This window comes from Pteropus alecto, unplaced genomic scaffold (genome assembly GCF_000325575.1).
Source record: "Pteropus alecto unplaced genomic scaffold, ASM32557v1 scaffold22, whole genome shotgun sequence".
Classification (NCBI taxonomy): Eukaryota; Metazoa; Chordata; class Mammalia; order Chiroptera; family Pteropodidae; genus Pteropus; species Pteropus alecto.
The window spans coordinates 572,654-594,345 of NW_006434839.1; the positions used below are offsets into that span (position 1 = coordinate 572,654).

The 21,692-nt window shown below is 51.4% G+C and overlaps 1 protein-coding gene across 1 annotated transcript in view; it reads left to right on the forward strand.

Moving 5' to 3' along the window:
* The first annotated feature begins 6,206 nt into the window (after positions 1 to 6,206).
* Positions 6,207 to 21,692, forward strand: part of KEL (Kell metallo-endopeptidase (Kell blood group)) — a 20,799-nt gene continuing 5,313 nt past the window's right edge. The window contains exons 1-13 of the mRNA XM_015588280.2: positions 6,207 to 6,351; positions 6,641 to 6,756; positions 7,023 to 7,179; positions 7,457 to 7,633; positions 9,027 to 9,151; positions 9,466 to 9,612; positions 12,447 to 12,509; positions 12,604 to 12,792; positions 12,982 to 13,130; positions 14,269 to 14,398; positions 19,948 to 20,058; positions 21,143 to 21,241; positions 21,481 to 21,558. Of these exons, the coding sequence (XP_015443766.1) occupies positions 6,733 to 6,756; positions 7,023 to 7,179; positions 7,457 to 7,633; positions 9,027 to 9,151; positions 9,466 to 9,612; positions 12,447 to 12,509; positions 12,604 to 12,792; positions 12,982 to 13,130; positions 14,269 to 14,398; positions 19,948 to 20,058; positions 21,143 to 21,241; positions 21,481 to 21,558 (1,449 nt within the window). The 5' untranslated portion in view covers positions 6,207 to 6,351; positions 6,641 to 6,732. The remainder of the gene's footprint in view (positions 6,352 to 6,640; positions 6,757 to 7,022; positions 7,180 to 7,456; positions 7,634 to 9,026; positions 9,152 to 9,465; positions 9,613 to 12,446; positions 12,510 to 12,603; positions 12,793 to 12,981; positions 13,131 to 14,268; positions 14,399 to 19,947; positions 20,059 to 21,142; positions 21,242 to 21,480; positions 21,559 to 21,692) is intronic.

A 21,692-nucleotide genomic window follows, 5' to 3' on the forward strand; every position in this document is an offset into this window, starting at 1 on the left:
AACATTTGTATTAATAAGCTAGATTTAATTGAAATCATGTTTAAGTATTATCCTTTCATTTTTCATATGATGAAACAGGTGAAGTTCCTTGTCCCTGGTCATAAAGGTTTAATAATGGAGCTAGACTCAGCAAGGTGCAGATTTGTCTTTATTCTTTCTTACAACCATCCCTGCAAAACCTGCTCTATCAGCTTGTTCACCATCTCTGAGTGAGATCTTGGGCGAGTCTATCCACGAGCATTTCCAGTTACTTTAGATAAAAACAGGTCCTCCAGTCAGTCGCACGTGGTAGAAGGGCAGTCTACCACCAACGCTTTGGGTCATTGACTTGTTCAAGATTTCTTTTCTTCCTCAGTTTGCGTTTGTCTCATGCAGGTCATGGTCAGAATCTTCTCTCTTTCTTTACTCATCTGCTTTCTAACTTACAACTGGCTATTTCTTCACCTGGCTTACCATTTTGAATTTTGCCTTAGTTTTTTCTTCCGAGGGTGTGTGTTCAGCCTTTTCCTTCTGGGTCACCTCTCTCTGGCAGGAAGCCCTGCAGCATGTATGTTTCAAGTCGGCTCATGGTAGCTCCCTCCACAGGATCCATAGACTACAGGAAATGCATGGAAGGGGCACACCTATCGTGGTGCATCTTGAGCCCAATGCTGCACTACCTCCGGGCAGGCGCCAAGCCGGAGTCTCTTGTCTTTATAATTTTCAGACATAAGTCATGTACTACTTCCTGATACGTAGGCTTCCCAAATTATTCTCCTCGCTTGGCTCAAAGTGAGTAGTAAATGCAGTTCACAGTGCGAGAAAGGAAACCACAGTACCCCTAAACTCTCTTTAAAGGAGTTCCTGTTCTCCACGTCTTCAACCTTTTTGCGAATTCTTAACCTTCTCTCGTATCCCACTGAGATGCGAAGCAAACCAAGAAAGTGGGAAAACCAGGTTCACAATCTCTTATCCTTTACTTCATGGATGATCCGATTCTATTGTGTTGCTCTTGGAATCTCTAGAACAGCATAAATAAACGCATGCAAGTGATGATACCTGTCATTTGTCGTTGGCCTACCATATGCAAGGTGATATAGGAAACATGCATTACCTTATTTAGTCCATACACTAATCTGTCAAAGAAGGTATGATTATTCGTTTTTACAGATGAAGAAATCGAGGGTACAAATTGATTAAGAGACTTTCCCAAGATCGTATGATTAGTAACTGGTAGAACCCAGATTCAAATCAAGTCCAGGCTGTCTAGATCTAAAATTCCCGCCTTACACTAGAGCACAGATTTCTATCTGTGAAATACACTGAGTGTCTTTACTAAGGTGAGGAGTGGTGGAATCAAGACCAACGCAGAGGGCTGGAGGAGGTTCGACCTCAGGGGAGATGTGGCCCATGAGATGTGAACACCCCTGACTGCCCTGCCGTTGCGAAGGGGACAGGGAGCAAAAGCCGAAACTGTCTTAACAGTCCCAGGAAAAGGCAGACATTTCAAAATAAAGGAGAGAGAAAATTACAACTAAGGAAGCAATATTTTCTAGATGAGGCTGTGTGTGTGCGTGTGTGTGTGTGTGTGTGTGTGTGTGTGTTTGAGTAGCAGTAAGGGAATTAAAGAATTGAATTTGGGTAGGGGGCGGCGGGAAGAGAAGAAGTAAAGAGAATGGCTTCCCAGGTAGGAGATATGACTCTGATTCTCAATTTCGATTTAGAGTAAGCTTGCCCTGTTGTGTGACAACACAGCCAATCAGTAACTGATAAATGCTAGCAGATACCCTAACTTAAGAATCAGGGCAATAGGCCAGCCAAAGGTATAAATCTTTGGACTCCTAAGAAACCGGATACAGTTAATAACCAACTATGCAAATTTCTCCAAGCTCTATTATTAGGTATCTTCTTCCTGGGCCTTGTTTTCTTGCCAACCCCTGGTATCTTCATTTTATATCTAGTTCTTGAACTCCATACATCTTGCCGATGACTTAGTATCTAAACTCAGCTCTGAGTTTTAAATTTTTCTGTTCATATACCAAAATGGTATCTACCTCCTGTAATCTCTGTTTATGGTCCACCTAGGGTATTAGCCAGCTAGTGCTGGAGATTGAGAATAAAGATCTATCATTATGGAGCTGGAAGATAGGCTCAGTTACCTGAGTCTACCAGGATTTAAAGACCCAAGGCATGAATTTAAGGAAAAACCCTTAGAGTGTATATAAGCCTAAATCCGTGTAAGCAGGCTCGGGTACCAACTCTGAAGGAGAAAGAAGAGGCCAGAGAGAGTGGGTAGAGCCAAGAGTCCGAGCATAACCAGAATGAAATTAAGTGGTCAAAGTCAATGTTAAAACGATTAGGGTTTTGGAACTATTTTTCTGCAAAAGTAGGGTGGCATTATGACCATTTACATGAGTGGAAATGCTGGTTTAAGGTTCATAGATAAGGGAATACCACATTGCCATGTAGCCCGAGATGCCCTTTAATGCCTGAGGGTACATGAAAGAAGGGCCACCGTTTATGTCACATAACTATTTGTGGGCGTTCCTCATGAAGAAGGCTGACCCGGTTGGGTTTCTGCCATTTCTTTCTTATGTCTACTTCTGCTGGTCTCATATAGGATGCCAGTATTTCTGCCACCACACAGGTGGACCAAACTCTCATTCTAGAGAGTGTATGAGGTTTTCAATAAAGTGGGTGTGACTGGTTTGGGTTTATTATTTAGCAACTAACTATTCACTACCCTTCCCCTCCCACTATGAGCAAACACTTCTTGTCCTTTGATGTTGAGCTTGGCCATGTGACTGACTTTGGCCAATGGAACATTACTAAACATGATAAAAATGAAAACTTGAGTCTTAAAAAATTGCTTTCACCATTTGGCTTGAATCTTGCTCTCAGGTGGCCCTTTATGGGAAAATGTGATTTTCTTAGCCTCTGCTCCTTCAGCCTGAGTCCCTGAACAAACACATATACAGCAGACCTGCATAAACCTATGCACTAGATTCAAGCCATCCAAATGCATCCTGAAGCACAAATGAACACAGTCTGTGTCAGCTGGACAGCAGCCAACAGACAGATCTTTGGACATGAGAATAAATACTTATTCTGTAACCACTGAGTTTTGAGCAGTTTATTATAAAGCATTCTTATGGCAGTGGTTGACTAAGACAGTAGGCTTAGCAAGACCTTATGCAAATTCCTTTTGAGGATACATACATCAAATTGACACCTGTGTCGATGGAAGTTTCCTGTGTCCAGAGTGTCGCCCTGGATGCCTGTTAGATTGGGAAGAAGGGAGTAGCAGCATGGAAAAAACATCACGAAAAATAAAGGGCAACAGTTCTTCTTCTGCGATGTGTCAACGTGAACACCTTTAAACTTCAGTCTTTGGGGCATTACCTTCAAGTTTTTGCCAATCCAATTATTATCCATTTAATATTTTTTGATGGCCTTACTAATTTCATTAAACAGAGATTACATATTCTCGTTTGCATCTTATATTTATAAAAGGTTTATGTGATAAAAAAAATATTAAACACAGTTCTTTTACTTACTAATTTTCTTTCAAAAACCATAATTCTTCCTGTGCAAAGGTGATCCCCAACTCTTAATATGGCTTCCTTTGAAAAAGCAATCGATATGTCCTCAGATCTGCCCTAGCGATCCATCTCTACCTGCTCTCGGCAAACTCCCCAGCATTACCGGGGACAGCAAGGCTCACTCTGGTCCATTCAGAACGGGGTTTGTTGCTCCTTAGCTGCCGTCGCTAAAATCAGTGATCCTAGGAGTGAATTGCCAGAGAGTGCCGCAATATGTAGATAAATGTCCCCTCCTTGACTTTGCTTCCTTAACCACTGTAGATGGACAGACAACAAAGGCCACAATCTTCCAAAGGTGAAATTGGATGTTTAAGAGTTTGGAGAACTGCAGCCCCCAAGGCAGTCACATAACATGGTCAACCAGTGAAGGACAGTTTAAAGAGTTTAGATGAAAGAAGATTCTGACCAGGAAGAGACTTCCCAAAACAGAATCTTAATGACGGAGATAGATGGCCAATGGTTAAGGCTTTGGTTTGACTCCCAGCTCTGATAACTATTGACTTGATAACTTTGGGCATGGTTATTGTACTTCTATGTTTTCTCAGCTGTAAAAAGGGGGAAATAATAACTCTTAGAATTACTGTGAAGACTGAATGGAAAACTATATATAAGCAAAGCATTTACTGTACTCGCTGGCTTGTAGAAAGTGCTCAGTAAAAAGTAGATACTATTGTTATTATGTTCATTTTAATATTATTATGATTTCAAATGAAGGATCCCGGAATTAGAATAGCCCGGAAAGAAGAATTAAAGCAACCAGGAGGCAGTGTCTGCAAAGATAAATGTGTGCCTGTTCCGTGAGCCCGTGGCTGTTAACGGGAGCGTCTTTGCTGCGCTGGAGGCGCCTGGTATGACTGGGCACGGCCGGGGTGGCGATGACTCGCTGAGGGTAGGACTTGGGAGATAAGGGGAGCCGTACTGCCGAGGCAGCTCCCAGAACAGAGGTTACTTTGCCTTCAGGAGGCAGCAGGGTAGGGAGGGGTGGACTGTCAGCTTCTCCAACGCCAAAGGCACAGTAGCTGTTTACAGGGCTAATGTCACATGGCACACTGTACCTCCGCTTGCTCTTATCTAATCAGAATTGTCCCTCTTGTTATTTTCCTAGAGAAACGTCAGCCCGGAGGATTTCGCTGGTAGAGGAGTAGAGAAGGAATTATGTGCGAAGGAGGCTAGTCAGGGTCTTGGACTTCCTGGAAAAGACCCCGAACCTCTAAAATCCTGAATCATTTTGCTCTCAAGAAGATCCCTATTCCAACCCTTAACCCAAACTTTACTTTTTCTATCACTGGCATCACTATTCTCCTAATTATCCAGAAATAAAACCCGAAGCTCGTCTGTGACTCTGTTACATCCACCTCCCCATTCCATTCATTCCCATGACTTTATTTTCTTCCTTAGAATTTTTCTTTCCAAGTATTGCCTTCCCTTCTGCTCTCACCCTAGGCCAGGCCCTCGCTCCATTCCGGAATCCCAAAACTAGCTACCGTGTCTCTCGTCTGCTTTCTAATCAATCCATGTCCCTAGTACCACACCAGACTTTTCTAGATATATTTTTTTAATCATGTCAAACCCTTCCTCAGAAGCCTTCAATCCCTTCTTCTCTGATGTGTGAAGTCTGGACTTTTCTTCCTGACTCTTTCGGTTCTCTGCGATCTGGCCCCCATCGACATAGTACATTTATTCTCTTCCAACCGTCGAGCTGTTCTCACGCCTATCCCAGCATATGCACCACAGTGCTGATGGGACCCAGAAATGTCGCCAAGGCACATTAGTGTGACTATTCCAATCAACCCCATTTTGCCTGGGATAGGAGACAAGACACAGGTGAAATATCTTCTCTCAGGAACATGTGCACCGAGACCCCAGGTGAGGGCTCAGTATGATGTACGAAAGGACTTTTCTGGATTGGCAGGCCCTTCATCCCTACTAATATTTACGAAGCGTCTGAGGTGGATGTGAAGGAAAAAGGGATACTCTCCCTGTCACCAAAGAGTTTGCAATCTGCAAGGCAAAGGCAGTGCAAGCCCCCTGCGTGACAATGCAGAAGGAAGGAAGCAGAGGCTCAGGGATGCCTCAGTCCTTGGTAGAAGGTATGAGACCCTGTGAGGTAGGAAAAGGCAATTGTTCTCGTTTTCATGATGACCCAGCGTGCTCACTTGCCTGAGAGTTTTCAAGTGGCTCGTTTATTCCCTCGGAACTAATAATGAACAGATTAGGGTCTCCTAGTTGGTTGGTCTTTTTCATGTACTGTTCCGCCTGCAACCAGCAGGGCTAAGATTCACCCCGAGAAGCTCTCAGGCCTGCTTCGGAGCAGGGCGAATGGGCACGGAGTTGTGAGACATCCTGGAGAAGATGGCGTTTGATCTGAGAATTGAAGGACCCAAGAGATTTCGATCATAGGAAAGAGGAGAGAAGACTATTCCAGAAATAAAGACACTCCACGAGCAGAGGCACAGCGAAGGCCAGAGGAGCCAACCTCAGAGGGATTGGTTGGGGAAGGAAGGCTCTCCCTCTGCCTCCCCTGAGAAGCCAAGATAAAGGAGGAGAGGCCTGGGTGTCCCCTGACTGATAAACAGGCTCCGCCCAGAGGCCAAGAGCACGTGTGTGGAGACAGGGCGTCCAGTGGCAGAAGTGCCCCTTCTCCAGGACGGAAGAGCTGGGTGGGGATAGGAGGAAAGCTATTTCCTGAATCCCTGTCGGCAGACTCAGCACCTAGACCAGAACCAGGAAGGATTCTGGGGGCCAGAGAGCACAGGCTGACGGACAGACGGCAAGTCCCCTGGAGAAAACCATTTCTTGTTGGAGTCAGATGCCTTGGGTGGGGAGTAGGGTGGCTGCTGTGTGAGAATGCCCTGCCCCCCACTACAGAGGAGGGTGTGAGAGGCTTGGAGAGTAGAAATGAGAAAGGAAAGGGAGGTGACGAGAGAGGGACGGATGTCGTGCTGCACCCAGGGGACAGGCTCTCCCCGAAGCTCGTCCGGAGACACTGCCCTGGCATGAGACTAGACGTGTGTGTCCAAATGGCTCGCTGTAATTCTCTGTAACGTACCCCTTTCCAGAACCAGCTCCTCTCTCCTCCCTTCTGTTCACTCAGTTTGAGAGGGTGGAGACAAGACGAGAGAACCACGGGGGACCGGGCCGGGCCAGCGCAATGGAGACTCTCTCAAGCCAGGAGGTGAGTGACGACCTCTACCTGCCTGAGCAGAGTTATGAGCCCCTTCCAGCTCCAGCGTCCCGCCCCTCACAGCCTGCTTGTCCTCACCCGGGACAGTCAGCATCCCTTGTCTGCGCATCTCCGGGGGTCCAAGTGGGGCTGGGTTAGGAGGGGTGAGGAGCATGGCCTCTGTCCAAGGGGCCCTGGCACTGACTTGTCTGTTCTCTCTCCTCTCCCCTCCCTTTCCGTTTCCCCCACTCCTTTCTCCCAATCCCCTCACCTCCCAGTTCCCCGGCGCAGGGAGACCCCCGGAAGAGGGGCAGCCCGCCGCGGGGAGCAGGTGCTGGGCGGTGGCCCAGCAGCTGCTGGCGGCCGTGCTGCTTCTGGGCCTGCTCCTTGGTTCCCCCGTGCTTCTGGTCTACCTCCTCCGGAGCTGTGGGCCTGGTAAGCAGGCTCCGGGGACACAGCCCTCCCTCAGGCGCAGGCCCCGTGTGTCCCTCGCCTCGAGGCTCCATGCCCACCGACCTAATTCGCCACTCGCCCTGACCCCATGCTCTGTCCCCTTCCCCGTCCTTCCTCCCGGGCTCTCCCCCGGACGCGCGCCAGACCAGTCCCGTCGCCCTCCTCCGGCCGGGCCTCGGCCTTCCCCGCCGGGCGTTCCTCTGCCTGGCCCCTGGGGGGCGCCCTCGCCCCTCTTTTCCACCCCGCTCTCTGCCCGCAGGCCTCTGCGACTCGCCCGTGTGCAGGAGCCTCCTGGCCCACTCCCTGGCGTCCAGGAACGCCAGCGCGGCCCCCTGCGCCGACTTCTTCAGCTTTGCCTGTGGAAAGGCCGGAGGGACCAGGAACCCTTTCCAGGCTCTCGCCGAGGAGAACAAGCGCCGACTGCGGGGCGTCCTGGGTAAGGGGCGCGGGGCCGCCGGACCCGCGTGGCTGGGGGCGCGTCCCCCCCTCCACGCCGCTCACCCCGGGGACCAGCCCTGTCCCTCTCTCCAGCTTTTTATTTTCATAGACCGAATCCCCATCGTCTTTCCTGTTCTCCCCAAGTTCTCCCTCTTGCCAAGCTCCATCTTCTTCGCCATCTCCCCTGCTTTTCGGTTTCTATCCTACGCCTCTGTCTCCCCCAGCAGCGTCTCTTCAAGGCCTTTCATTCTCTCCATGACTCTCCATGACTCTCCGCCTCTAGCCGTCAACGCCTCCTTGTCTTCTAAGGGCCCTGGTCAGGGTCATCCTCGCCCTCCCCTCCCTCTCGCTTATCCCCTGTTCACCCAAACCTTGGCCCGCGCTGGAAGTCAGACAGGGGAGAAGTGGGCTAGTGAGGGGACAGGTGACAGAGGGGACTTTATCTGGCCGCGTGTAAGGGGATGGGCACAAAAGCCGTCCGGGAGGAAGAGGCCGAGGTAGAAGTCCTGGGGGGAAAGACACGTCCTGTCGATGGCCGCGGTGGAGGGCAGAGCTGACAGGGGAACTGGGGAAGGAAAGTGGGTCCCAGGGTGGGGGGTGGGGGGGCGGATGCCGGCGAGGGTTTGGGAATGAAGCCCTGCGAGATGGGGATGCATTTCCAGTGTGAGGGGCGCGGGAACATGTTGACAGTATCCACTGGAATTTGGGACAAATGTCTATATCCCTCCCTCTGCCCTCCTTCTTGGGGTGCGGCAGGCTCTCCTCCCTGGTGGGGGCGCAGCGACGAAAGGAAAGAATAGGCTTAGGATAAATTCTGTTGTCCACGTGGAATGAAGCACTATCAGGGGGACTGAGGGAGACGAGCGAGACATTAGAGGGTGGATGAGTCAAACGGGTATGTGTCCAGGTGATGGTCATATGTTCGTTCGTTTCCCTTGATGGGAGCGCGGAGGGTCTGGACCAAGGGAGGCGCCCTCTTACGAGCCTGCCTCTCCCCATTCCCTCAAAATGCTCTGATTTCCTGATTTGTTCTAATCCCTTCATTCGGTCCCTCCTGCCTTCTATGTCCGCCTTTTCCCTGTATCCGCAGACCACTTATTCTCATCTTCCTTTTCTTCCCTGCCTTTTCCTCCTCATTTCCCTTCTCGCCTTCCTTTATTTTCCTCGTCATCTCTCCACACTCCCATTCCCCGCGCTTATTCTTCTGTCGCGTCGATCCCGTCGGAACCGGACAGTCGCCCCGTATTCCCGGTTTTCCTCCTCCCTCCGCCGCCCCCTCCTTCCCTTTCTCGGGAATCTTTCCTTTCTTTCCGTCCAGCCCCCGCCTCGCGCCTTCCCTCCTGTCTGGACGCTGGCCGCACTCCTTTACCTCACCCACGCTTCCTTTCTAGAGGCCCTAGGGTCCCAGCACCCTGGCTCTGGGGAGGAGAAAGCCTTCCGATTCTATAGCTCCTGCATGGACACGGACGCCATCGAGGCTGCAGGGGCGGGTCCCCTCAGACAAGTCATCGAGGAGGTGAGGCACGAGCATCACTTCTCTGGGCACATATTGTGTAGGATCAATGTATGTTCAGGGCTGCCTTTTTTTTTTTTTTTTTTTTTCTAGAGAGTGGGTCCCTTTCCTAGGGATCCCCAAGTTCGAGGAGGGGATGGAAATGGCAATGCCCAGGATAGTATTAGGACCTGGGTGAAGAAGGAAGGGTAGCGGTGGAGTCCCGGAGGGATCACAGAACTCGGAGCAGACGTCAGGCAGTAGCAGCTCTCCGAGAAATGGGGTCTGGGTGTCGGGGAGGCCCGCCCTCTGCTCAGCCTCGTCTCTCTCCCTCGCAGCTTGGAGGCTGGCGAATCTCTGGTAATTGGACTTCCTTAGACTTTAACCGAACGCTGAGACTTCTGATGAGTCAATACGATCACTTCCCATTCTTCAAAGCTTACCTGGGACCTCATCCCACCCCTCCACACGAGCCAGTCATCCAGGTGAGGGATGTGCTGACAAAAACACAGTGAGACCTGGGCCTGCCTCGAAGGCTGGCCTATCCTCTCTTAGGGGAAGGTCGCAGGTCGGGATAGGATAAATGTTCAATGTCAGGAACAGCCCTATTTTTAGGGCAAATTATTGATGTGAGAGCCGGAGGCACTAGATGGGATTAGGGAAAGGAGCAGCGAGGCCAGTCTTGGGAAGACAGAAGTGTTGTGGGTCCTCCTTACTGCTTATTGGATCACCCCAGGGGCTCTTAACTGGTCCCCTATCTCCAGTATTACCCTCCTCTTATTTACTCTTCATTTTCCCCAGAGGGACTTTTCTAAATCAAGAGCTAATTATGCTCTTGTCTCTGCTTAAATCCCTCCGAGGGCTCACCAGGTCATTAGGATCTAGTTCTTGATGTTAGCAAAACCCTGCAAATCCTTTTACAGTCTGACCCTTGCAGACTTCTCCAGCCTTTTATCCTTTCTCCCCGTTAAACTCCAAACCAGGCTTACTCACAGCTTCAAGAATATTCCTCAGTTCTATGCATATATGGCTCCCTTTGCCTGCAACACTCCTCCCCAAACCCCCACACTCAGCCTGGAAAACATGGATGTTTTTCAGATTTTCGCTTTTATTCTCTCTTCCTGGAAATCTTCACCGACACCCCGGCTAAGAGTTAGGGAGCCGCTCTGTCCTCCCATTTCCCATGCTCTCGGCACTACACTGTGTTGCAGACTCTTAGAAACGGGGCCACGCCTCGTTCACCTCGTTTCTCAGGAAGGACCTAGCACAGGGCCAGGCACCGAGAGGCCCACACTGGGTGTTTGTCGAACAAGTGAATAAAGACTTTGGAGGCATCAGTATCATGGCAGGCAATGCGATGCCGTATATTTGGCCCCATTCTCAAAATTTTCACAAATTAATAAGAAGATAAATAGACAAGATCATCAGTATAAGGTATTCTGAACTCTAGTTATAAAGGTCGTGCTCAGGGGTTTAACTGGTATATGGCCTTTGGGGGTTTAGTTAAGATCTGAAATGGTTAAGGAGACTCAGAGAGGGGAGAATGTGAGCTGAGCCTTGAAACTGGTTGATTAGGTGCAGCTAAAGGGCGTTTGGGCTATGGGGGAAGTCCTGAGCTAAGGAAGAGCTTGGAGCGGTGTGACTCCTCTGTGGGGCAGTGAGGAGGCGGGACTGTGGGACAGAGGACAGTGGGGTGGGGTGGGACCCGGCAGAGGCAAAAGGCTGAGGACTCGAGGTCGGGCCTGATTATTCCTGGCCTACGAAGCTAGACCGAAGTGGTCACTTTTGACATAATAGGGAAAAAAGAGCTACCGAGATCTTTCAGATAGGATGGTCGCGCACCGAGTCAGCAGTTTGGGAGGTCGGCCTGGAGGAGCGGAGGAATCGAGCTGAGCGATTTCGAGGTCCTGAAAGAAGATGACTGTGGTAGAAATGGAAAGGCCAGGCCTGGGGGTTTGGGTGACGTTATCCTTGTGATCAGGCGCCATGGTGATTCCAGAGGACTCCATCACTGACTGTACAGAACAGAAACGGGGAAATCAGAAAAATGACCCCACCGCTTTGAACTGGTGTGAGTGGGAAGAGGGTGGTTACTATCAGCTTGAGGTCGGAAGGACTCTGAGGGGAAGAAGAGGTGGAAAGAACGGACCGCAGAGGGAGCACCCGGTGAGGGGTGCGAGGGCAGAGAAGAGCGAGAACAGGCAGGGAGGTGGGTGTCAGACCAGCGCAGCCGAGCCCCCGGGGACGGGGGGCCCCACTTTCAGGAGGGAGGGGTCGCTTTCGATTCTGAGATTTCTGAGCTCAGAGAGTAAGGAATGAGAAGGCACCGTTGGAAACCTCTGAGAGATCATATCAAAAATGGCTACAGAAATGGCCACGGGTTGTAGGGAGTTTAGGAGGAAGCAAGGGTGTAGATGACTTGCGATTCCTTAAAGTTTGGACATAAGATGTGACAGAGGAGTCAAGTGAAAGTCTCTTTCAAGATGGGGAAAAATTCATAGCTCAAAGCGGGAATGGGATATCGAAAATGGGAAAGAAAAAGAGAAAGGGTGGGAGCAACGACCTTCGGAACGGAATCAAGGACGCGGCGCCAGAACTAAGCTGAGGCCGCGGAGGTGAATGAGCCACTTGCCTGGGCTGTAAAATTGCAGAGAGTCCCCAAAACCTCGGTAATCAAGATAAATCATATTTTGATGAATATTTTTAAAAATCAAAGTCAATGGACAGAATGACTTTGATGAACAAAATATCAAATTATGGTTCCTTGTGGATTTTTTTGAAAACAATTTTTTTTTTCAAAATGGCTCAAAACTCTCTTATAGACTTTTTTGAAAACGTCGGCGATTTTTAAAAAAATGGATAAAAAAACACATGGTGGATTTTCAGAAAAAATACTACGATGAACAAAGTTTTGCAGTTTTATTCAGCATGGACTTTTAGCATTAATTTTGACTTGTTAAATGTCGATGAAGTTATTATTTATCTTGATCACTGAGTTTTCAGCATCTCTGAAATTCTGCACCTGAGAGGTGTGTGTCTCACTCGCTTTACCCCAGACCCGGCCCTAGCACCGGAAAGGGCTCCCCTCAGGCCATGGGTTATTATGCTTCTCTCGCCGAGCACCCCCTGAATGGGTTGAATTACCAGCTTCTCTTTCCCGCCACGTCCCGGCCCCTCACCCCTCTCGTTCTCTGTACGCTCCTTCTCTGCGCCACCTTCATTCCCGAGGCCGTCTCCCTCCACATGGTCCCCGTCTCCCCACCCCTGTCCTCGCCTTCCTCCACGCTACGCACTTCTCTCCAGTCTCTCTTGTGTCCAGATAGACCAGCCAGAGTTTGACGTTCCCTTCAATCAAGAGCAGGAACAGAAGATCTACGCCCAGGTACGGTGGCGCGGCGGGCAAAGACCCTGGCCTCTGACGCCTGGAGAGAGGCAGGGGCCGCCAGTGGCTGTGACCGCGGTTGCCCGTCCTGCAGATCATGCGGGAGTACCTGGCTTACCTGAATCGCCTGGGAACCTTGCTGGGAGGAGATCCAGTCACGGTGCAACCATACGCCTCCTGGTCCATCTCCTTTACCTCGCAACTGGTCCAGTTTCTGAGGCCCCCGGCGCAGCGGCGGGCCCAGGGGAAGCCCTTCCAGGTGGTCACTATCTACCAGCTGCAGGTGCCTTGAGCCGGGGGCCGGAGGAGGGCGGTGGGCACGGGGGTCGGTGTCCCCCACACTCTCTTGGCCTCCTGTTCTCTTCCGCCTCGTTCCCCCTATTCTACCCCCTCTCCCCACTCCCTCTCAGACGCCGAAGGAGCGAGAGCCCTTCTCCCTCCCCTCAGCCTTTGTGTATGTCCCTCCTCTAAGGAGCTGGCCCCTGCCATCGACTGGTTATCCTGTCTGCAAGCGACATTCACTCCGATGTCCCTGAGCTCCTCCCAGCTAGTCGTGGTCCATGACCTGGATTATTTGAAAAACATGTCGCGCCTGGTGGAGGAACAGCTGCTGACGCACAGGTTTGTCCAGACGGGGTCGGGTGGGGTCGGACGGGGTCGGACGGGGTCGGACGGGGTCGGAGAAGCGCAGGGCGGGAAGGGTCTGGGGCCCCAGAGGTCTCGGCGCCACAGGTGGCTTTGAAGAACGCAGACCGGTTAGAGCCTCCCAGGAAGATGGGAGGGATCCACGGACGGATGTGAGGGGCAGAGAAGGGGTGGGGTGGACAGCCCAAAGGGAAACAGAGGAAGCAGGAAGTATGAGAAGCTGGGGGGGGGGCCTGGGGCAGACACAGGTGAAATGAGGGACACAGGTGTTTGGTAAGACACAGTGGAACCCAGCCCGTGGAGAGCCTCTGAGCCGTAGGAGATGCCGGAAGGCGGGTCGCTGGTCGCTGGGGACAGCTCGGGCATGTGTAGCTTGTCAGCAGCCAAGGGGTATGGATGGGAGGAGGCACATGAGATGAGTAGATGGAGGGGGTGAAGAATGGGGGTGACCTGGGGGAAAGTCTGAGGGAGGGGCCATTTCTCAGCTGTGGCGACAGGATCCTGGGACCTGTGGGAAAGACCAGGAGCCAAGGCAGGCGGGGGACGTGAGGAGCAGGCTCTGCGCTGGGCTCTCTGCCGCCCCTGATCCCTGCGTGGCCACCGCCTGAAGGCCGCGCCTTTCCCCCAGGGCCTCGGGTCCTGCTCCATAGTAACTCGGTGGCAGCAACATCTAGAGATACTTTTGGCGCGAACCATTCATGCGAGTGTGAGCAGGTTACGTCAGGGCACGACCACACCTGGCAAGAGAGTTGCCAGCAGGGCAGAGAAAGGGCCGGATCCCCGCTGTGTTGGCTGACAGGATGCATCTTCAGACGGGAGACTTCTTGGCCGTGGGAGTAGATGAATCAGTTTCGTTAGATCCAAGTGGAACCTTCATCTAGTCCAGGGCCTTCTCTCCGTGGGAGAAGTCTGCCTCCTCATCAAGCCCTTCCCTCCGTCGTTCTCCAGCCCCACTCCAGCCCGTACCACGAAACGCTCTTCTGCACTTGTCCACGGTTATGCTCTGTAAATACAGAGGAGAAGGGGCTTTTCCCAGGAGTCATGGTGACTTACGCCAGGGGAGATGTTTCTTGAGGGGTCCCCAGAGCCCTGGGGTGTATGTGTCTCTCCACAGGGACTTTCTGCAGAGTCACATGATCTTCAGCCTGGTGGGGACCCTTTCTCCAGCCCTGGACAGTCAGTTCCAGAAGGCACGCAGGTCGCTGAGTGAGAAGCTGCGGGAGCTGACAGAACAGCCCCCCATGGTAAGCAGAGGAGGGGCGGAGGCCCCGGACTGGGGCTGAAGGAACATCTGCCGTTTTGAGGGATGAATGTTGGCACCTCTGTCTCTGGTAGGGGGCATGGAGGTAGATGCCCCTCGATGCCTGGGCTTTCCACGGACACAGACAGGGTCCACAATGCTTGCCTTGGTAACCGAGGTACCAGGTACCAGAACTTGTAGGCGCCCGTTGGGCTGTGTCTGTGGCCTTTAGCTGAGTATTATAAAGTTTAAATATAAAACTCTAAAATTATCAAGACCTGCCCTTCCTTTGTCATGACCCTTAACCCACTTGCCTGGCTGCCCTGAGCTTTGTGATTTGGGGACCTGGGCCTGAAGCTCAGGACTTGCTGGGATGAGAGGCAGATGTAGCAGGCCGTGGCCGGCCCTGTCTAGGTGATGGCAATGTTTTACCGCTCAAACGGGCTTCGTAAAACATTAATCTCTGGCATCCCGTGGGGCCCGTTGGGCCACACCAGGGCTTCGCGGTCCAGACCCTGGTATACGTGAGGAGGGAGCTGTGCAGCAAACGCGCTTCACTGACGGAAGTCCACTGTGTGGGGTGAGGTGCGGGGACACCCCTTTTCTGAGAGCTTTGGAGTCACGGGCTGGACATGTCCCAGTGCTAGTGGATATGCCCCCGCCTCAGTGAAGGCCTCAGTTTAGTCTCGAAAATCACTGGGTTCTGTGTGTGTGTGTGTGTGTGTGTGTGTGTGTGTGTGTTAGTAATTTATGGACCATTTCTCTGTCTTGGAGAAGCTCGGCGCTTTGGCAACCCGAACTGTCTGTGGAATTCAGAGGACTGTATACACAGGCACTGGGCTGTGGTTGTTGCTTATGGAGAGTTTATAACGTGCTAGACATTTTTCTAGCCCTTTAGATAGATGAGCTGATTTAAGCCACACAATAATTCCATGAGGTGGGCACGCCATTTCGTCTCTGTTTTGTAGACAGAGAAATCGAGGCACAGAAGTTAAGGAACTCGCTCAAGGTAGTTAGGTAGTAAGGTGGTGGGGCTAGGATTTGAACTCTGCGGTCTGGCTCCAGACTCTGTGCGCTTCGTCATTATGTCAAAAATCTGGAAAAGCTCTCCTGCTGAGGGCTTGCACTCAGGCGGGCGAGGCCCCACGCAGCTTCTGCCCAGCCTTTCTCTCGACTCAGATGACAACAGAGCAGAGCTCGCAACTCTTAGTTGGGGTTGCTCTGCAATCCCTGGCAACATACAGCTTCCTATAAATCCCAGAACTATGGCCTGGCAACGCTTCTCGAAGGGTTAAAGACTACCAGTGTTGAAACTCACACGTGAGCTTAGAAGGCTTAAAATTGCTAAAGTCACCATCATATGTATAATCGTCCTTGGGCTTACAAGCTGAATCAAGCTCTACCGACAGATATTTGTGTGGCTTTGGAGAAGCCACTTCACCTCTCTGGAACAATAGTACCAAACATGACACGTAAGACTAATAGCTGATATGCATGGAGTAGCTACTGTTTTGCAGTTCCATGGCATGGAACTTTCAGCATAAATAATTTTATCTAACTCTTCCAGAAACATTCTGAGGTCACCGGAAAGGACAAGTACTTTTGCAAGACTACACAGCTTATAAGCGAAGGAACAGATACCAAAATAATCCGTATGGCTCATGAGGCCATGTTTTTAACGTACTGTACAGGACTGAGAAATAACTGGGTGGTTCAGAAAATGGGTCGGCAAATTCTTTCTATAAAGGTCAAGATAGTAAATATTTTTGGCTTCGTGGTCCATGGGGTCTGTGTTGCAACTACCGAACTCTGTCCTTGTAACACGAGAGCAGATGTGCACCAGAGAAATGCAAGGGCGTGGCTGCATTCCGACAAGACTCTGGTTCAGACAGCAGACACTCTCGGAGCTCCTACCAGGGAGAGTTCTGGGTGGGCCTGGCTGACCAGTGCGAGCTCCATGCAGGGCGTAGGACAGAAGCAGTGTCTAGAGGGTCGAAGAAGTTTTCTGGCAATGCAAAGGCTATCATTTCACTGGGGCGAGGCATGGAACAGGCTGGCTATGACTTGGTGCAGTGTGGGGCATCTGTGGGGCTATGACTTGGTGCAGTGTGGGGCATCCTCCCGGTGGCTCTGGCTGAGAAGAGCGCACTAGGCTGGCATGGAAGGCTATGCTTGCTGCTGGGGGAGGATGCCCAGGAGTCAGAATCAGGAAGGCGGCCAGGGCCCCTGGAACAGAAAGAGCCAAGAGCATACCAGTAGGGAGGAAATCGGAGAGGAGAGGGGGAGAGCACACAGGGCCTGGCAGGTCACTGGTAGGATGCTGGCTTTTCTCCGCATGACGTCGGGGCCTAGAAGATTAATCTGCTTTCTGTTGTGGGAGAATGCGTTCGGAAGCTAAGCGGCAGGATCTCCCGGCAGATGTGTGGCGTGATGTGAGAGAGAGTGGAGTCAAGGACACGCCTAAGGTTTTGGCCTGGATTTGACCGAAATGTACGCTTCTATCCAGTAGTCATTAATTATGAATTTCTAACCACATTCTTGTGAATGAATTCTACTTTAGAGTGTCCAAATTCAGAAAGACCGCTAGGTCTCATTATACGACCACATTTTGTTGAGTAATTTTGAATATACAGTCAATAAAAATGATTGTTTAGCCAGACCTGTCTTTTACCAAACTCGATAAGCCAAGTTTTGGGAAGTAAACACAGGACTTGCCATTCGCACCTGTTAATCATGAACTATTTATATTCAGCCCAGTGTCCCGATTTATTCCGGGAATTTCGATCTTTGTTTTAGTCTTCTACTATCTTACCTTTCCTGTTCTACCTTGGGTCATTTGCAGTTTTGTCTAGTGGATCTTTATCTAGGCTACTGTCAAGATCCTGAAGAAGGAAGAGCATCGGGTCAGGTTATCGAAGGCCATTCGTTTATGCAACGAATATTTATCGAGCACCTACTATCTACCACGCACTTCACTATAGACCGCAGTGAACAAAATAGAAAAAAAAAAATCTCTGCCCTCGGATACTTATATTCTAATGGAGGAAGAAAGACAGTAAACTAAATAAAATAGGTGGTGATAAGTGTTACAGAGGGAGATGGGGTGGGCTAGGTGGCGAGCGTGTTAAAATTTTCAGTAAGGCTGTCGGGATGCTCATTCCAAGTTGGAGTCATTAATCTCTGCTGTTTTGTCATGGTTCAGCCAGCTGAGGATCCACTCAGAGACGGGTAACACTTTAGAATTTACAGAGTATTTTTAATGTATTATTTCACTCATCTTTGAAGCAACTCTGTGAGGAAGTTGGGACAGATATTAGTCTCCCTTTTATAGCCAGTGTATCTGAAGTACCGTGGTTTAAGTTAATAATCGACATCGAGGGAATGCTGAATTCTCTGTGCAAAGGTGTTATTGCGTTGGTCCTTGAGGATGAATCTGACCTAACAATGTGTTTTGTCAGCCTTAAAAGCCTTTCATAAACTTTTAATTAATTGCCAACATTCAAAAATTAGGGGACGGCACGTCAGTAATAAGATTTTGAGCCTTTTGTTGTAAATGCGAAGCTTGGGCACCGCTGGGCCAGCCTCTCCAGAGGGACAGTTAATTGACTGGAGCTAAGTGACACAGCTCGGTTTGGATTGGGCATGCTCGCTCCATTTGTCATCGCCCCTCCATGTCTGGTGGTTCCGATGCTGGACTGCTCCCTTGGTTACATCATGTCGTGGCCCCTGTTGGAGTTCGTGACTCCTGGTCTGTGGTATGTCCTAGTTGGTGAACCTGTTATCCAGAGAAATCGCTATTAATTTGGCATTGTTTGTCCTCAGTGATCCTACGTGGGTCCTTAGTCATTAAGCATTATTTTCCAACTATTAAAAATAGTTGGTTTAATGATTCCCAGAGTCGCATAGGGTGAACAATGGTAGTCTGAGGTGGCATCTAGACTCTCCAGTAACCAGTCAGGGCCCACGTGGCCCAGGCTGTGGAGACAGGCATGGAGCAAGCGAAGGCTGTTGGAGAGAGGGTCCAGTGAAAGGGCTCAGGAACCAGCTCATGAACCAGCTCAAGGACCAGGTGTGAAACGGACGGACAGGTCCACACTGCCAAGTCCCGGGCTGATGCCGTTTGCTAAGTACAGCCCCAAAGCCACACCTGTTGTCCTGAGTCCTGCGAGGGATGGATACTGAAGGTGGCCCCAGAGCCTGCACTTGACCTAGTCATTGCTACGAGACCCGGGCTTCCTTTCCATCTGTTTGCTTTTCACATCTGTGTTTCAGAGTTCCAGCTGATACACTGTAGAAAGTGTCTGAGTCTCTTCTCCTCACAAGGTCTTTAACAGTCCCCGTGGCGAGGGGACAGGACCACACGATGCGGGCAAACAGATCTGGAGCAACCTCCAAAATGAAGAGCCTCCTAGCGAGCGGCCTGGGCATTTCTTATTCGGTGGTGGCAGTACCGGCCTCCCCTCCGGTTTCTCTGTCCCGGGAAGCCCCATTAACTCTCCCTCCAGTCTCAGAGAGCGTGGCGGCAGCCTAACTCCCTTCCCCGAGAGACCTTTGCAGAGTAAATAAGTTACAAGAATGAAGTCTTGTGACTTCATCCCGTGTAACCCAAATTAGCATATTAGTTGGTTTTCTCAGACACAGCTCAGCTTCGCCCAGGCCGGCTTCTTTGTCCTTACCCCTGGCCCCCTGAATGTGTCATCTCTGGGCCCGTCCCTCAGTCAGCTCTTCAAAGCCATCCAAACCCCCTGCCGAAACCTCCCCAGCATCTCCCTTTTTTCTTATTCTTTGTGTCTTGCTGTTAAAAAAACACCCCAGTTGCCAAGGTCTTCTTGAATTTTTGTCTAACCAGCTCTCTGCCTTTCAAGCTGAGAATGTCCATCATCTCCTCCTATTTTCGCTTCGTCTCATCCTGCTTTTCCTGAAGGTTTCTTAGCTCTCTGAGTTCATACATTTAGTCTTTTTAAAAATTCCTCTTCTCCTACCAAACACTATGGTTTCTGAAACCCAATTTCACTCTCATCATTTTCTTCTTTATAAGACAAGATCCTGCCACGCGAGCTGTGATTACCATTTGGAGAGTGGGGAGGATGGTGGGAGGGAGGGAGGAACCACCTTCTCCAATTTGCGTCTTAAGCAAAGAAGCATGGGAGTCTTTGCCGGGCTCCCAGAGCAGTGCCTGCGGTGGGTGGGGACGGGGCGGCCAGCAGACCTACGACGGTAAGAGGTTTGTCGCCGGCTCCTCTCCTCCCCAGGAGCCCGTCGGGTCTCCAGGAGGATGCCTCCCAGAGGCCTCGCTTTCAAATTCAATAGGCAACAAACAAGGATGATGTATCCAACCCATGCTCACGAGACTGATCCTAGAGGAGAACTGAGCCCCTTTGTGCTGAGAAGCAATGAACCAAAATGGGTAACAGTCACGTTAAACAATCCCAGGATGTCCAGATACGAGAGTGTCCTCTGGGGGAAAGCTCTAGACAGGACTGGCCTGGGAAAGTGGACGAGGAAGACCCTCGACCTGGATGGGGGCCGCTCACTCCAGCTTTGTCTCCACAGCCTGCCCACCAGCAGTGGTTAAAGTGCGTGGAGGAGACCGGAACCTTCTTCGAGCCGACCCTGGAGCCCTTGTTCGTTCGTGAGGTCTTCAGCCCGGGCACCCGGAGTGCTGTATGTGAGGGCTCTTCCCCAGCCCGTGTCCCTCCGCCCTCCCCACCCAGCTCAGCCTCTCCCAATTCCGCTGACTTTGCCCTTCTCCAGAGTATGTGTCTTTAAGGGGTAAGGGGGCCGCAGAGAGTGAACCCAAAGGAGGACATGCGATGTCCCCAGGGTCTGCACCGTTTAGCCATGGGACACGGAACGTACACGACGTTCACAGACTCGGACAAGTCGCCCGACTTTCCTGCTGTTGTGTTCCCTCAACCATAAAATGAGAAAATTGAACTCCGCAACCTCTGAGGTTACTCCCTGTTTGTGATTTTTTAACAACACATGAAGCAATGTGAGCATGGAATGATAGGATCTCAAGAAGTGCAAATAAATAACTACCGAATACTTTTCGAGTGCCTACCAGGTGCCTGGTACGCGCTGAAGCACTTTGCGGGAACTGCTCTTAATTCCTAGTCGCATCCCAATTTTACAGAGGAGGGAACTGAAGCAGAGAAGAAAAAAGCGAGTTGCCCAGGCTACCGGAGAGTAGAGTCGGGATCCGACCTCAGGCTCCCGATAGGTCATCCGCGTTCCTCCCTCAGGACAGGAGATGCACGGGTGGCAGACGGCTGGGAGAGCAAAGCCTGTGCAGTCAGGCTGTGAGGCTGGAGAGACGTCAGCGAGTTGGGCAGCTGAAGAGGCCAGGAAGATGGAGTCAGGAGATGTGTACCTTAAACAAGGGCGTTTGAGAACAGGGCCCGCGAGAGCAGAGAAAGGCGTGAGGGTCCCTCTTCCTCCCTCAGTTCTCCAAGCACAGGGACAGGGTCCCCCTCCCGCAGCAGGCCGAGCTCTCCCTTTCAGCCCATAGGAGTGACCTGACCATGTCCCACCTTCACCTGCCGGGCTTGGCACCTCCTTTCTGTCTCCATGGATCTTCGTACCCTGGGTTTTCGGTGTCCCGGGAAATGTCACTTTCCGCTCTCTCTTTCTGCGAGCCTGCTCCTTCTCGCGGGTCCGCAGGGCCAGGGCCCCTTCCTGGAGGCCTGGTGGGCAGGACCCAGCACAGAGGGTCTGTTTGTCTATCCCCACCCCCTCACGCCCACAGGCCATGGAGTTGTTCACCGCTATCAAAGATGCCCTCATCGCTCGCCTCAGAAGGCTTCCCTGGATGGATGAGGAGACCCGGAAACAGGCCCAGGACAGGGTATGGCCAGGACAGACAGGCAGGGCGGGGACGCGCGGGGCGGAACTGAGCGCTGGCTCAGGAGATGCCGGAGGAGGACAGTGCCGAGGCGTAAGGACACGCGGCAGGTATCAATACCAGTGTGCGGCACACATACCCGGGTGACAGTGTAAAAGGCGGGGACAGCGCAGTGAGCAGGACGACGTCCCTCCGATGGACTTGGGGTAGCTCGGTTCCTTCTACCTTGTGTCTCTCCCCAGGTCACCCAACTGCAGGTGAAGATGGGGCCCCCAGAACAGGCCCCGGAGCCAGCGCTGGTCAGACAGGAACACGACGATGTGGGTCCCTTTCCTTGCCAGCTCCTCCTCGGTCCCTGACTTCCTCACCCCCCACCCACGCGAGCGGCAGACAGCCTGTCCTCGCCGAGTGACCCCTTCCTTTCCTGGTGCTGGCCGGGCTCTGTGGGTGAATA